At 43.3% G+C, this 15,555-nt stretch overlaps 1 protein-coding gene across 3 annotated transcripts; it reads right to left on the reverse strand.

Moving 5' to 3' along the window:
- Nucleotides 1–429: 429 nt before the first annotated feature.
- Nucleotides 430–15,116, reverse strand: DDO (D-aspartate oxidase). Of its 3 annotated transcripts, none has more exons than XM_081857322.1 (5): nucleotides 14,977–15,116; nucleotides 11,770–11,944; nucleotides 10,543–10,651; nucleotides 9,023–9,199; nucleotides 430–1,717 (listed from the first exon to the last, which is right to left on the reverse strand). In XM_081857322.1, the coding sequence occupies exons 1-5, from the start codon at nucleotides 15,055–15,057 to the stop codon at nucleotides 1,150–1,152; spliced, it is 1,110 nt and encodes a 369-aa protein (XP_081713448.1). In that variant the 5' UTR covers nucleotides 15,058–15,116; the 3' UTR covers nucleotides 430–1,149. The 3 variants fall into 3 exon arrangements, with proteins under 3 accessions (XP_081713448.1, XP_081713450.1, XP_081713449.1); XM_081857324.1 differs by lacking the exon at nucleotides 14,977–15,116 and adding an exon at nucleotides 14,890–14,909; XM_081857323.1 differs by lacking the exon at nucleotides 14,977–15,116 and adding an exon at nucleotides 14,180–14,320.
- Nucleotides 15,117–15,555: the final 439 nt, after the last annotated feature.

The raw sequence follows: 15,555 nt of genomic DNA on the forward strand, positions 1-15,555 counted from the left end.
CCATTCAAAATAGGAGACGATTAGTCAATCCATCACATTGGCAAAGTCTGCCCCTTGCCTTTTTTTTTTTATCCACAAGCCCCACTGAAATAAATGGGAGGCTGGTCTTCATTACAGCGAAGTATGTGCTGAATAACCCCCCTGTGGCTTGCTCCCTGTGCTTCTTACAAGTATGTTGGCTTCTGCAGAGGAAATCCTTTATTAAGATGATGTTCAGAACAGAAGAATGAGCGGAAGAATGATTGGCAGCAAGGGACTGGTATGGGGTGCTGGGTGGAGTCAGAGTGAGTGACAGGCGGAGTCAATTGATAGCAATCATTGGAGAGTGGAGAATGACGCAGAAGAGGAATTAGCAGAGTGTTAGGGAGAGCAGTGAGCTGAGTCAGAGTGGTGTTAGAGCTGCTGAAGAGAAGAGACAAGCATGCCAGGTTATGACAGCATAATTATTTGTTTTTCTATATTAAAAGTCCACTTGCTTGAATGGCTTTCCATCCAAAATTATATACCATTTTTAAATTTATGAATGTATTCTGGTCTGGGGGATTCCAAGTTAGCAGATCTCACTCCACATACTGATTTTGAATTGCAGCCAATAAAGGGAAAATCTGGTTCCTCTATGTAAAGGAGTAGGTAGTGACAGCAGGTTGCTCTGGGAAATATTAGGAGAAGTCTGGCCTGGACCAACTGAGGGCCTTGTAGGAGACTCCTGCAATGCTGTAGCTTCTGAACCATCCAAGCCATCCCTGGTTTTTAAAGACAGTGATACCCTGCAGAGCAGCCCTCATTCCCAAGCAACTTGAATAGGGCTCAAATAGGTGACTGATCCAATGCTGCCCTCTGCTGGTGAAATGGAGCTGCACAACAGAATTTTTTGCAACGGTTGGGGACTCAATATTTTGTATTCAGCTGCATTACAGATTAAACACTGCAGACAGAACCTCTCCTCCCATCACCTTTCAGCCAGTTCTCACATTCCCCTGCTGGCCATCAAGTGCTCAGCTGTAAAGAGAGAGACGCCTCTGTAAATCAACCCAATGGCATTTTTCCTGACCGGATTTCAGAACTAACACACTAATCCAATTTATATCAGTCATTACTGAGAGAGAGAGAGAGAGAGAGAGATGAGAATATGAATGTTCACCTTACAGGCTACAGTTTTGCCTTATGCCTTGACATTTCAAGGGCTGCAATGCACTCTTTAACCAGCTGGGTTGCTTCCTTAGCTGTACCCTGGTGCACGGAAAATCCACCGCCCCCATGTCCATAATTGTGCACCACCAGAAGCTTTCCACTACCTCGAACCAGTATCTCTTTCTGGACTCTCACGGCTGACCTGGATGGCCTCAGGCCCACCCTCACTTTTATATCCTGAGCTGCCTGAAGGGATGGCTCAAGAGCACAACATCGGCCAAATATGTCTTTGCTGGTACTGGGATCTGGAGACAGCTTCCAGTTGCCTTTTTGCCATGTCCCACCTAGCGTTATGTTGTGTATCCCTGGGTAGATGTAGGTTAATCCATCGCCATCCCGAATGAAATGTGTTACCCAAGGGGCCTTGACCTTGAGAACCTGACCTCTGACGGGGTGTATCTCGAGGTCACCCACAAGCTTCTTGGAGCCAATGCCAGAGCAATTCACTATGATGTCATAGTCACTCCGCAGCTCCCATAGGTCTTCGATTTTTCTAGCATGCACCTGGCCCCCATTTCTTTTCAGCCTGCAAAGGAAAAAAAATCAAGAGGTGAAATCATTCTCTATCAGTGTGAATGTTTTGCCTGACTGCTACACAGGCCAAGGATATAAGATGCCATATTTTTTGCCCTATAAGATGCACCAGACCATAAGACACACCTAGTTTTTGGAGGAGGAAAACAAGAAAAAATAATATTCTGAATCTCAGAAGCCAGAACAGCAAGAGGGATCGCTTCTGGGATAGCCGTGAGAAACCTCTTCAGGGCAGGGGGAGTGTTCCTCCCACTGCCCTGAAGAGGCTTCGCACAGCTATCCCAGAAGCCAGAACAGCAAGAGGGATAGCTGAGCAGCCTGTATTTGCTCCATAAGACGCACACACATTTCCCCTTACTTTCTGGGAGAGAAAAAGTGAGTCTTATAGAGCAAAAAATACGGTAATTTAGATGGTCTTTGACTAGTGTGAAATAGAAAGATGGAAAGAAAAAAACAGAAAGGTTCCAATATGCAATCCAGATAATCTCATCCTACTTTTTTTAAAAAAGAAACTGTTGTGAAGAAAAATCAGTGAAGAGATTGAAAAACCTTATGGAACAGAAGTGTACACAAGTCAAATGGGATCCATTTGTTTAGGGAAATTTTTAATGTTTGAAGTTTTATTCTGTTTTAGTGTTCTGTTGGGAGCTGCCCAGAGTGACTGGGGAAACCCAGCCAGATGGGCGGGGTATAAATGTTAAAATCAATTAACAATTAAAATTAAAGCATGCATTTATAGACATAATGCTGAGTATATCCTATCTCCTCCAGCTATCAGTTCATAGCCACCAGTTCAGTCTAGAGATAAAGTATCCATTCAAATTGTAGAATATCTCATTTATGTAAAGATTCAGGTAGGTAGCCGTGTTGGTCTGACGCAGTCGAAATATAAAAAAATAATAATAAATGTCCAGTAGCACCTTAGAGACCAACTAAGTTTGTTCTTGGTATAAGCTTTTGTGTACATGCACACTTCTTCAGATACACACTTCTTCATTTATGTAAAGTTAGTGGAACAAAAATCAAAAAGGAAGGATTTTTTTTTTTTTTTTTTACTATGGCAGACCAACACGGCTACCTATCTGTAACTGGATGGAAGGCACCACATTGAGCCGCATGAAATGGAAGTCCATCAACCTCACCAAGAAACTTGCACAGGTACAGACTGATATCTTCTTTCTTATCACCCATTCCCACCACCCTTCTGAGTAATACCCCTCCCCACCTTCTCACTATATAGAAGGGTCTGGAAACTTCTGTTTCAGTGTATCTGAAGAAGTGTGCATGCACACGAAAGCTCATACCAAGAACTGACTTAGTTGGTCTTTAAGGTGCTACTGGAAGGAATTTTTTTTTGTTTTGACTATGGCAGACCAACATGGCTACCTATCTGTAACAGGATGGAAGGCACCACATTGAGCCGCATGAAATGGAAGTCCATCAACCTCACCAAGAAACTTGCACAGGTACAGACTGATATCTTCTTTCTTATCACCCATTCCCACCACCCTTCTGAGTAATACCCCTCCCTACCTTCTCACTATATAGAAGGGTCTGGAAACTTCTGTTTCAGTGTATCTGAAGAAGTGTGCATGCACACGAAAGCTCATACCAAGAACTGACTTAGTTGGTCTTTAAGGTGCTACTGGAAGGAATTTTTTTTGTTTTAAAAATCAAAAAGTGTGGCTGCTGTGTGCGTGTTTTGGCAAGTCCCAATGACTCTACAATGTAAGCAGGAAAAATATGCAATTTGGAAAGAATAACAAAGGACTGAACAAGTGGGAAATGTACAACTAATCACAGGTTAAGTGATCCCCTTCATTCTCCGGCAAAGAGCAGTTTTTACAGGGATCAGGAAAAGTGCTGAGTCAAGATCCAAAGTATCATGCAATTAGTTTTGTGCACCCACAAGAACTTTAGACTTCTGTTTCTTGCACAGATGCCCACCAATCCACATGTCAATTATGGAACTGAGGAGGCTTTCAGAGCTGTTCGTGATTTGGTGCTGGAGATTGCTATTCAGAAAAACAGAAGTTTTTTGTTTGTTTTTTAACCCACTGTGCAAGCTTCTGCTACTTAAAGCAGAAGCTTGCCTGCACAATCCTACTGATGATTCTCACTGTGTTTTAATTCCCACGAGTCTGTATTACATAAGAAGCTGAGCTGCACTGCCTGCCTGTTTGCTCTCTGTTTGCCCAATGTGAGGTGGAGGTGGTGTGTAAAGACCTATACAGATTGAGACTCAGGAATTTGAAGGAGCTCCTCTCTCACCGTCTGCCAGCCCAGGCCTTGAGATTTATATGAAAGGCCCTGCCTGCAGCTCTATTGACAGTGGTGGTTCGTGGTATGATGGCACAGAACAAGACCTTCTCTCTTGTGGCTCTGCAACTGTGGAACTCTCCCCCATGGAAGAGAAAGCTTCCCACCCCCTATCACCAGCCTCCCACCATCACATAAAGATGTGTACTTTTTTCTTCAGGTCTTTGGAGCTAATGAATTGATCTTCAGCAGATGGATTGGTTGTTTTTATTATCGTTATTGGTTTTGTTTGACATTAAAGTATCAATATAACATTGTGCACCGCCTGTGAACCTGCCGGTTGAAGTGCGGGTTATAAACACTATAAATCATCATCATCATCAAAAATGCACTGAACAAAGTCAGAGAACAGAGCTTTGAGGGAGGCTGCATTTCCCAGGGGTGTTTTGTGCTCTTACAAAACATCTGTTCAGTTGCAAACACATGTGCTAGGCTGGTAATAAAAGGACACATAGATCAAAATTACAGGAAACTGCTCATTGTGCCCATCCTTGAAAAAGCAAAAGCACATTTCCCATCTACCTCTACCAGATAATAACACATCCCAGTGTCAGGCTAAAGCAGAATACAAGAGCTGATGGACATTAAGTTGGCCCTCGGTTTATGCTGAAATCTCACTTGTCTGTGCCGCACCAATGCATCCTCACAGGTGGGCACAATTCTTTTTTAAAAAATCATGACCCTCTTGTGCCTTCAACAAATCAGTTGTTCATGGGACATGCCCCGTCTCAGTGGCAATCATTTTACTGTGAGGCAAAGATGTTTTTGTTTTCCCAGGGTTTTTTTCATTTTAGTTTTTTTTTTAAGCTATTGCAATGTTTATAGAATCATAGAATAGAATCATAGAGTTGGAAGAGACCACAAGGGCCATCGAGTCCAACCCCCTGCCAAGCAGGAAACACCATCAGAGCACTCCTGACATATGGTTGTCAAGCCTCTGCTTAAAGACCTCCAAAGAAGGAGACTCCACCACACTCCTTGGCAGCAAATTCCACTGTCGAACAGCTCTTACTGTCAGGAAGTTCTTCCTAAAGTTTAGGTGGAATCTTCTTTCTTGTAGTTTGGATCCATTGCCCTGTGTCCGCTTCTCTGGAGCAGCAGAAAACAACCTTTCTCCCTCCTCTATGTGACATCCTTTTATATATTTGAACATGGCTATCATATCACCCCTTAACCTCCTCTTCTCCAGGCTAAACATGCCCTTAGCCGTTCCTCATAAGGCATCGTTTCCAGGCCTTTGACCATTTTGGTTGTCCTCCTCTGGACACGTTCCAGTTTGTCAGTGTCCTCCTTGAACTGTGGTACCCAGAACTGGACACAGTACTCCAGGTGAGGTCTGACCAGAGCAGAATACAGTGGCACTATTACTTTCCTTGATCTAGATGCTATACTCCTATTGATGCAGCCCAGAATTGCATTGGCTTTTTTAGCTGCCGCGTCACACTGTTGGCTCATGTCAAGTTTGTGGTCAACCAAGACTCCTAGATCCTTTTCACATGTACTGCTCTCAAGCCAGGTGTCACCCATCTTGTATTTGTGCCTCTCATTTTTTTTGCCCAAGTGCAATACTTTACATTTCTCCCTGTTAAAATTCATCTTGCTTGTTTTGGCCCAGTTCTCTAATCTGTCAAGGTCGTTTTGAAGTGTGATCCTGTCCTCTGGGGTGTTAGCCACCCCTCCCAGTTTGGTGTCATCTGCAAATTTGATCAGGATGCCCTTGAGTCCATCATCCAAGTCGTTGATAAAGATGTTGAATAAGACCGGGCCCAAGACAGAACCCTGTGGCACCCCACTAGTCACTCTTCTCCAGGATGAAGAGGAACTATTGATGAGCACCCTTGGGTTTGATCAGTCAGCCAGTTACAAATCCACTGAGTGGTAGCATAGTAAAGAACAATGAGGTTGTCTGCAAGGCCAGTGAGGAATCTGTTTGACCTTATGCTCTTGGCTGATTTTGACATCCAACAAATATCCGGGTAATTGAAGTCCCCCATTACTACTATCTCCCTTCCTTTTGCATGCTTGGCCATCTGTTCCAGGAAGGCATCATTTATGTCCTCCGTTTGGTTTGGGGATCTATAGTAAACTCCCACAATGAGGTCACAGTTATTCTTCTCTCCCTTAATTTTGACCCAAATGCTCTCACTTTGGCTTTGAGGTTCTAAATCTTGGATCTCTTCACAGGTATACACATCCCTGACATATAACGCCACTCCTCCTCCTTTCTTGTCTGGTCTGTTTCTCTGAAATAGATTGTATCCCTCCATTATTACATTCCAATCGTGGGACTTATCCCACCAGGTTTCAGTGATGCCTATTATGTCATATTTAGTTTGCTGTACCAAGAGCTCAAGCTCATCTTGTTTATTTCCCATGCTTTGTGCATTAGTGTACAGACATTGAAGTCCATTAATCATTCCCCCGTGTCTCTTATTTAAGGATTTTTTCCTCCCACCACTAGGTCTGCATGCTGTTTGCTCCATTTGGTCTATGACATTTGGATGATCATCATCATCAATTGATAGACTCCTACCTTCAGGAGCACTGTCTCCCTCCCCCACATTAGCCAGTTTGAAGCCCTCCTGATGAGGTTTCTGAGATTTTTGGCAAAAACATTCCTCCCAACCGTTGTGAGGTGCAGCCCATTGCTTGCCAGAAGTCCATCTTCAAGAAACTGCAGTCCGTGATCTAAGAATCCAAACCGTTCCTGTTTACACCATTTGCGAAGCCAGCTGTTCACTTCCACTATTTTTCCCTCTCTCCCTGGGCCACGTCGTTCAACTGGGAGGACAGATGAGATGACAATTTGTGCATTTAATTGCTTCAATTTCCTGCCCAGAGCCTCGTAGTCTCTTTTGATCTTCTGGAGGCTATTGCTTGCAGTGTCATTGGTTCCCATATGAACCAAGAGGAAGGGGTATTTGTCAGTGGGCTTTATGATTCCTTGCAGTCGTTCAGTTGCATCTTGGATCTTAGCCCCGGGGAGACAGCACACTTCCTGAGACATCTTGTCAGGCCCACAGATCACTGCTTCTGTTCCCCTCAGTAGGGAATCCCCTATCACCACTACACGCCTCCTCTTAGGTCTGGTCGGGGTTCTTCCGTGAGCTGTCCGTTCCAAGGTCGCCTGCACATTCCCTGAGGACAGACTTTGCTGCTCGTCTTCATATACCTGATAGACTGTAATGAGGGAGAGATCCTCAAATGGAGTCTGCTCTTCGTCTTCCATGCTAGGGGAGAGGAACTCAAAGCGATTGTGTATTTCTAAACAATCAGAGCGAACCCTGGGCCTCCTACTTCTTTGAGTCACGTTTCTCCATATATCTGGCTCCTGTGTTGGTGAACTAGCCTCCTTCTCAGGGGAGTCCCCTGTCTCCTCCTTGGTGGAGACGGTGTGCTCTGTTGCTTCCAAGAAAAGCTCCAGCTCTCTAATTCTTTGGAGCGTAGCTACACGTTCCTCCAGTTGCTGGACTTTGTCTTCTAAGAGGGCAATCAACATGGAATTGCTGCAGGTAAAGCTGCCTGCAACCTTTGGCAAGATGGCAAACATTGTGCAGGAACCGCAGGCGACTGCAGCTGTTCCCTCACCCTCCATCTTGAGAACGTGTCGTTGGGGGTGGCTACAGCGGTCCTCCATCATAAAAAGCATGAAGACAGGACAAATAACTCCCCCCCCCCAAAACCTAGGTCTCCCCCAACAAACGTTTGAGACCCTAAATCTAAAAGATGGATCAAACTGCGTGCGCCGCTGCCCTGCAAGCTCTGATAAGCTCCTCCCACAGCTAATCACCTGCCTCAACAGAAACCCTGCCCCCTCTGACCTTTGCACAGGGAGAGCAGCTAATCAGCCACAAAGAAACACACACACACGAAAACCCTTTTTGCTCCTTCTTCAGCTGCTGCCCTGCAGCTGAAAATTATGCTGCCGTGGAACTGAATGCATCAGAAGGTGGTAGACTCTTAATTCCTTTGGTCTGAAGAAGAGGCTGGCTGGCTGCTCATCATTTATGCTGCAGCTGCATCTCCTGAATTGGAAGTGGCTTTGAGGTCACTCCCAATTCAATGTTTCTTAAGTTTGTTGTGACAGTTGAAAAGTAGCCGACGTGCCCCAATCAAAACTCTTCTTGCCTGCAGAAGTGGCTCGTGGGTTCCAGCCAAGTGCTTATGATTGATTCTCTTTTTGTATCTTTTGATGAACAGCACCATAAATAGTGCTCAGGGCACTTGAGGGTACACAATAAATTACACATCTAATAGACACTTCCTTCTGACCCACTCAGTGGAAGAAATCTTAATCATTTGTTTCAGCTACTTGGACACCATCCTTCAAACGGGCCTATCAGCAAAACAGCATTTATTTGAGTTTTGTGCCAATGACTCGCTCTGAGGATCAGGCAGCTCCTTTGGGAAATTACAAGAGTGTAAGACAGAAATGAGGGGCAGCAGAGGCCTTTGCCCACAGGCCTGCCTGACAGATACTAAATGGATTCTGCAATTTAGTTGAGCGTCGGTACCACTTTCAGGACTGTTTAAAAAATGAAACATGACAAGGCATGAGTTCCCCGTGAGGTTGCTCATATGTCAGAAGAGCACACTGGAAGAATAAAGAGCACTCAGCGTGTGATTGCTTTGAAGCAAGAACTACCAGCCCATGTTGTAACATGGTGTAAGAATAGAAGTGCCATTGCATTACAACCAGGGAGCACTTTCTTAACATTTGGTCTTTGTTTCACTTTGCATCACATCACCACAATAAGAAAATGGCAGTGTGTTGAAAGCTGGGACAGGGAAGCTGTTGTCCTACAATCCCCATCATCCCTGACCAGACAAAGGACCATCGCATTCTGCTTGTGAGCATGCAGAGGCATCTGTCTGGCTGCTGGTGGGGGCAGGATGCTCAGATAGAAGGGTCTTGGTCTTATCCAATAAGACGGTTCTTTCATTTGTTATAGCAAGGTGTCCATCCAAACACTCATACCTTTTCTCCAGCCAAAGCAAATAGGGTGGGCAGTCACACTTCAGTGTAGTAAAGGCCTGACCACATTTGTGCTGCGGAAATTTCTTCATTTCCTGTTCAGTCATCGAGCGAAACCCCAGAACCACATCAGACCAGAATGGAGGCTTCTCTTCAGGAATGGTTTTAAAGATCTGCCAGCTCATAGACATGAAAGGGGGGGAAGAACGTAAAACACACAGCCATTCTGTTCTGCTACATTTATTGGAAAATCATTATCTAAGAACAAAATTATTTCATATAATTGTGGTTGGGGGTGTGTGTTTTTTTTTGGGGGGGGGGGTAGTTTCGTGCACCTGTTACACCTGTTCCTAAGATGAATTTCCCCCATAACCAAACTAGGGCCTTTGTAAAGTCCACAAGCTGGGCTTAGTGGTAACAGTCCTCTCCTGCTGTTGCTCTCCTGCTTTTAATACAAAGCTGTTAAACAGCCACCATGATGAATAGCCATTGGGAGACGTCCCAAATAAATTTCTACCATTCATTCATATGATACTAAAACATGTGCTTATGTGACAGTGGGGGGAAACAGATACCACACTGGGAACAGCATATCCCAAGGGTTCCATTTAGGATGTTATTTTCATAGAATTGCATGGGGGGGGGGGAGTAATTTTGTTTGTTTGTTATTATGGCATGTATGGCATGTTTTTTTATTGCAAACCACCTTGTGATATTCGGATGAAGGGTGGTATAGAAATTTAAATCGTCATCATCATCATCATAGAATCATAGAGTTGGAAGGGACCCCAACAGTCATCTAGCTCAACCCCCTGCAATGCAGGAATCTCAAGTAAAGCATCCATGACAGATGGCCATTCAAGCTCCGTTAAAAATCTCCAATGAAGGAGAGTCTACCACCTCCCTAGGGAGTTTGTTCCACTGTTGAACAGCTCTTACTGTGAGAAAGTTCTTCCTGATGTTTGGTCAGAATTTCCTTTCTTGTAACTTGAAGCCATTGGTTCAGGTCCTACCCTCCACAGAAGGAGAAAACCAACTTCCTCCATGTGACACCGTTTTAGATATTTGAAGGTAGCTATCATATCTCCTCTCAGACTCCTCTTTTTCAGGCTAAACATACCTAGCTCCTTCAACTGTTCCTCATAAGGCTTGGTTTCCAGACCCTTGATCATGCCCTCCTCTGCACGTGTTCCTGCTTGTAAATGTCCATCTTAAATTGTGGCGCCCAGAACCGGACACAGTATTCCGTAATACTAGTAATTCATGAGCGCATATTGGTTTTGTCTCTCTCCCTTTCTAAAACATGGCCATAGATTACAATTCCAATGCATGCATTTTTATGTGTTTATTGTATTTATAGCCCACCTTTCTTCCTCCAGTCAGTGTACATTGGGTTCCTACCCAGACAGTCACACAGGCACTGTCCAGACCTTCACTGCTTTATGTGCCTTGGACTCTGCTTGGCCAACAAGCTTGCCTATTCCTCTGCTTTTAGTAAGCATAGTACAGCCTTCCTTATTTACCCAGAGACCAAATGAATCCCAGCCTCTGAAGCTTCTGAGGAATTACAGATTACTGACAGGTAGTCAAAGGTCTCCTTAAACCACTGCTTCTGTTGATGAACCGGCGTGTCTGCACAGCAGAAAGAAAACACATTTTAAATGATGTTTTAAATTTATAGTTTCATATCTCTATTCTCCATACTCAGCAAAACATCTAGAATACAATGGAGCTTGACGGTAGTTTGATTTGTAATCTAGTCTTGCAAAGTGATTGCTGCTTCTTCCTGTAAAATACTGACTACCTTCATATGTAGTTGAATGGATATATTTTCCAGCTTCTATGATGTATGTAACATGGCCAAATAAACAATGCAAATATTTCTGCCTGGAAGCAAAGTGTACATACAGAGTCCAGAACAGGGAAGAGTCTTGCATGCAGCAATAGGGGTACTATGACAGGCGCTGTGTACAAGGCTCTTCGGATGGAGTTTTGGAAGGACCCTAGCCTGGCAATATTACAAAGAATGTTAGTAGCTTATTGATTGGGTGCAAGTTCAATGTGTAATATTTTAGATTTGCTACTTTTTTTCCTTATAGAACTACTGTAAAGAGAGAGAGAGAGAGAGAGAGAGAGATATTGAGAGATGTACAGTTGATGCTAAACTTATGTGGTGGTTATGTTCCAGGGATAATGCATAAAGCCAAAATCGTGAATGAAACACACTCTCCCTGCATCTCTGAACACGCTCCCAAGGTGAGTGCAGTGGTGGGAGGGATCCTTTTTGGCCAAGCACATAAAGCTGGATTTGCACAAGTTAAATGTGTGTAAGCTATGAGTCAACTGTACATGCACCTCAATTTGGCAACAGCAGCACTTATTTCACAGCAACCACTTCAGTGTTTTGTTGCTTGTGGTGCACTGATCCACTTGTCATGGAATCAGCCCTGAAAACCACAGTTACCCCTCTCTGAAGCCCGTTTTGGGAGCTGATAGTAAATACAGAAAATCATCTGGAGGATGCTGAAGACGCACCTCTTTACCTTCGCTTTTGACACTTGAGACGTATATGTTTAGGACCCACCTTATTTTTATTGTTGTAAGTTGCTTTAAACCATTTTTAATATTATGTTTTAAATGTTGTAACCCACCCCGGGATCTTAGGGAGAAGGGCGGAAAACAAATAAATACATAATGTAAAAATCTATGCCTATTTACATTTTGCATCTTAGGAAGGAAATTCCACTCACCTGGGTAAATATGAGGAATGAGCATCCCAGCAGCTACATCACTTGTTGTATTGGGGGTAAACCTGTCAGCAATGACAGTCACGCTGCAGTCTGAGACAGATTCCGAAATGCAAACAGCAGTAGAGAGGCCAATGAGCCCTGCACCAATGACTGCAATCTTTGCTTTGACCATGTTCTGTTATGAGAAGTGGAAGGAGAAAGGAGGGGGTGAAAATAAAATTCTAAAGACAAAATAAGGTTTTCTTATATAATGATTTTTAAAATAAAATAATAATCTAAGAATACTTTAAAAAAAAATCTGTCCATTGTGGAACAAGATATGGAGGGCTCTTAATCCATAATCTTAAAAGGGATTAGCATAGGGGACCTCACCCATGCACATGATTGAATAGGTTCTTCTGGAAATAAAGCTTAAGAGGTATCCGTTCAGCTTCATTGACAGCACCTGGCACTTTGGGGCAGTTTCTTGGACCCAAGCCACCTGGCAGGGTCCATTAGTCTGGATGCCTTTTCACTCAGCTACAGGCTTCCTTAGCAGTGGCTGACAGCCTTCTTAATTTCCTACTATGCCTCAGAGCAATGGTACACTAGGGTTCTTGCGGGACTTAAAAGGGTCGCTCACTGTTGTTGCTGCAAGATAAGCCCTGGCCAGAGGTGTAACAATGCAGACTGGGACCCACTGGAGAGGACTTTCCTGAAGACCCTTTCAAAACTACAGCAGCTCTGCCTACCACTGTTTAAATAACAAAGTAAAGAGAAGATGGAGTATGCAAGCAAGCACAATTTCTTTTCTAAACTAAAACACAACCAATTAGCCAGTCATTCCTTTGAGTGGAACAAAAGGTCAACATGAAACTGCACAATGTCCAACTACACATCTGCAAACAGTGTCTGCAAAAGATACCATTTGTGAAGAAGAGAAAGTCAACCCAAAGCATGGGGCAACATCAATATATTGTGTATTTGACAGTCCTGGCAGAATGCAGAGATTTTGTATTCATAGAATATTAATATTAATCAAATCTCCTGTTGCTTTGATAGCCACGGCATTCATGTTGGAACAGTTTATGGATCAACAAGTACTTTTAAAAAAATCTAGTAGAGAGTGGCCTTCGTACCCTGCTTTAAAACATCTTAGGTTTTGAACTTCCTTTGAACTTTGCACATGACAAGTAGAATTTGGTTGATAATTCCCCAAAGTTAATTTCTGATAAAAGAGTACCAATGGAAAGAACAAGTATTTGATTTTTTTCCCTTCTAGGAAACAGCAACAGCATGACTGAGATCAATATTTTCTCAAAATATTTTGGCATTTCAGTTCTCCCCAGCCTGACTGTTGAAAAATCAAATGAGGAAAACTTTAGTAGATATGGTTCCTTTGTTTAAATCTTCCATAACATGTTTTAGCTGCTGGTTTATTTTAGATTAAATTCCTGCTTACCATTGCCTTCTAATATTTTGTGTCTTTTTTCTTTTTTGGTGGGGAAGGAATCTGTATTCTCTATAATACAGATATACTAAGGAAGAGGGAGGTCATTCAACCATCCCAGTGAGCATACATAATTTATCAGAGGCAAGGGCTCTGATACTTTTTCCTAATATGAACTGAGTTTAGACTATTCCATCTCTTTAATCTGCATGTTTTCTTCTCTCTCTCTCTCTCCTCTCCAATCCAACAACAAAAAAGAACAATAATGATTGCACAACAGAGCCACTCTTATGATGAATGGATATGATCAAATGTTTACTGCTTGCAGTCATAGGCCAACACACAGAGGAGAGGTAAAAGAGGAAATGTCTGAAACTGATATATAATGTGTACAATTAAACTACCAGTTCACAGTTCATCATACAAAGCATGATATAAATAGCCGCTAATAACAACTTCCAAAGGTTTCTAGCTGTTTATAGTTTGGTGAACCAACTTTGCAATTTACCTACACATTATTTTTTAAAACCTGCACAGATTTTTGTGTTTGTTGTGTGTGTTGCAGTTGGAAACATCAAGGCAAAGTGGAAATATTTCTGCCCTTCCACAGAATAGAGAAGGCACCTCCACCAACAAAACACATTTCAATATATGTACAGTACTGTAAAATGTTTGGCACTGAAAAATATGAACATTCGATGCCTTATAAAATTAGGAAATAAGATTTTTTTTATAAAAAAAGTTTTTCACATTTGTACTGCACTCTTCATCTAATGAACAGGGCTGCATACATGGGATCAAGCCCATTTTACTGTCAGATTACGGTATACTAGGCTCAAGATTTGGTGGGTTTCATGGTTGAGTAAGGTCTGTCCAGCAAAACTGTCCACTAATGCTATGGAGTATATCACACAGTTTTATACTAGTCCCAAAATAACAAGAACCCTGCGGCATATTAAAGCCTAATATATTTATTATGACATCAGCTTTTGTAGAGGTGTGATGCAGTGGATTCCAGTCCATGAAAGTTTGTGCAGTTCTAAATCTGATAATCTTTCAAGGTGCCACAAGACTCTGCTGCTTATGCTGCAAAAGACTTAACGTTGCTACCCCCTTCTTGAGGTTACAATGGTCCAGTGGACTGAGGAAATAAGGAAACAAGGGTTTTGCCACAGAGTACTAAGTCGTCTTTTGCAAAGGGATCAAATATTTCATTCATTCTAATGCACATTAATCTCTGACTTTTGTCTTCTGGGTTTCTGGGGTTTTTCCTGTTGCTATTCTGTCTCTCACAGCTACAGTAAACCTACCATTAAAATTATGGACTGGTCATTTCTTCGTTAGGGGGCAAACGCGCAAATTTAGCAAGGGATCAAATACTTTCCCCCCTCACTGTACTTAGTCCCAGCCCCTGCCGTTTGTGAAGCACCCTTTTAAACAGGGCTCAATTTCTGTTCAGAAACGTTGCAAAAAACACGATTTGACAAATGATCTCTGACCAATCAAAAACGTGCCAGTATTTTCAGCTAACTGCTTAGAATGCGGATAAGAGCAGGAGCTATGAAGCGGGATAGCATTCAAGTAAAAAATAAAAATCCACAAAGCTCTCCGCCCTCCCCTTTCTCCAGGAACCGGCTTTATAATAATATGTAGGTTCACAGCGTACATTTCCTACAAGGATCTACATTTACGTGGATAGACGGACTAGAGGAGTTCACGGGTTTTCCTGCTCATTCTGACGAGCCCGGGAGAACCGCGGGAGAGAGGCTAAAAAATACCTTTCCTTTCAAAAGAATCCGCACCCTTTCCGACAAAGTGGCGCTTCCCACCAAAGGTTTCCAGGCCACGGACGCGACCATTAGAAGGGGACGGAGGGGAAACGCAGGCTCGGAGGGCGGGGCAATCTTCTGAAGACGGCTCTGCTCGTTCCCAATTGGTCAGCAGCGGCGGGCTTCGGCGACTCCACGGGCTCGAGGGTGGCCCGTTTCGTGCTCCCTCCCGCCGAGCCTCGCTCCTTGCAACGAGGCGTCTCCCGCTGGTGTTTTGGATTCGTCCGACTGGCTCCCTGTCGCGGAGTGTCCATGGTCCCTTCAAGGAAGACTGCTTCAGTTGTCTCGTTGCACGATTTTAATTGGTGCTACTGGGCAACATAGCTGTCAACTTTTCCCTTTTTTAAGAGAAATTCCATTCTTCCGAATAGGATTCCTCGCAAGAAAAGGGAAAAGTTGACAGCTATGCTGGGCAACGAAGTCAAAATAGGAGTCGCAAGTTTAAATATTAAACCAGAGGCAGTTTATTCATGGCCGGATTATAATAGTTGCAATTGTAATAATTGCGCCAGGGCTTATGTCTGCAAG

This window comes from Podarcis erhardii (genome assembly GCF_964252035.2).
Source record: "Podarcis erhardii genome assembly, chromosome: 3".
NCBI lineage: Eukaryota > Metazoa > Chordata > Lepidosauria > Squamata > Lacertidae > Podarcis > Podarcis erhardii.

What these genes read in the sequence shown, in the direction of transcription:
- DDO (XM_081857322.1), bottom strand. Translation starts at nt 15,057, where the DNA reads ATGGTCGCGTCCGTGGCCTGGAAACCTTTGGTGGGAAGCGCCACTTTG. An exon ending in GGATTCTTTTGAAAGGAAAG is followed by an intron (nt 11,945 to 14,976) that starts GTATTTTTTAGC and finishes TTCTCATAACAG; the next exon opens with AACATGGTCAAAGCAAAGAT. An exon ending in GGGATTCATTTGGTCTCTGG is followed by an intron (nt 9,200 to 10,542) that starts GTAAATAAGGAA and finishes CATGTCTATGAG; the next exon opens with CTGGCAGATCTTTAAAACCA.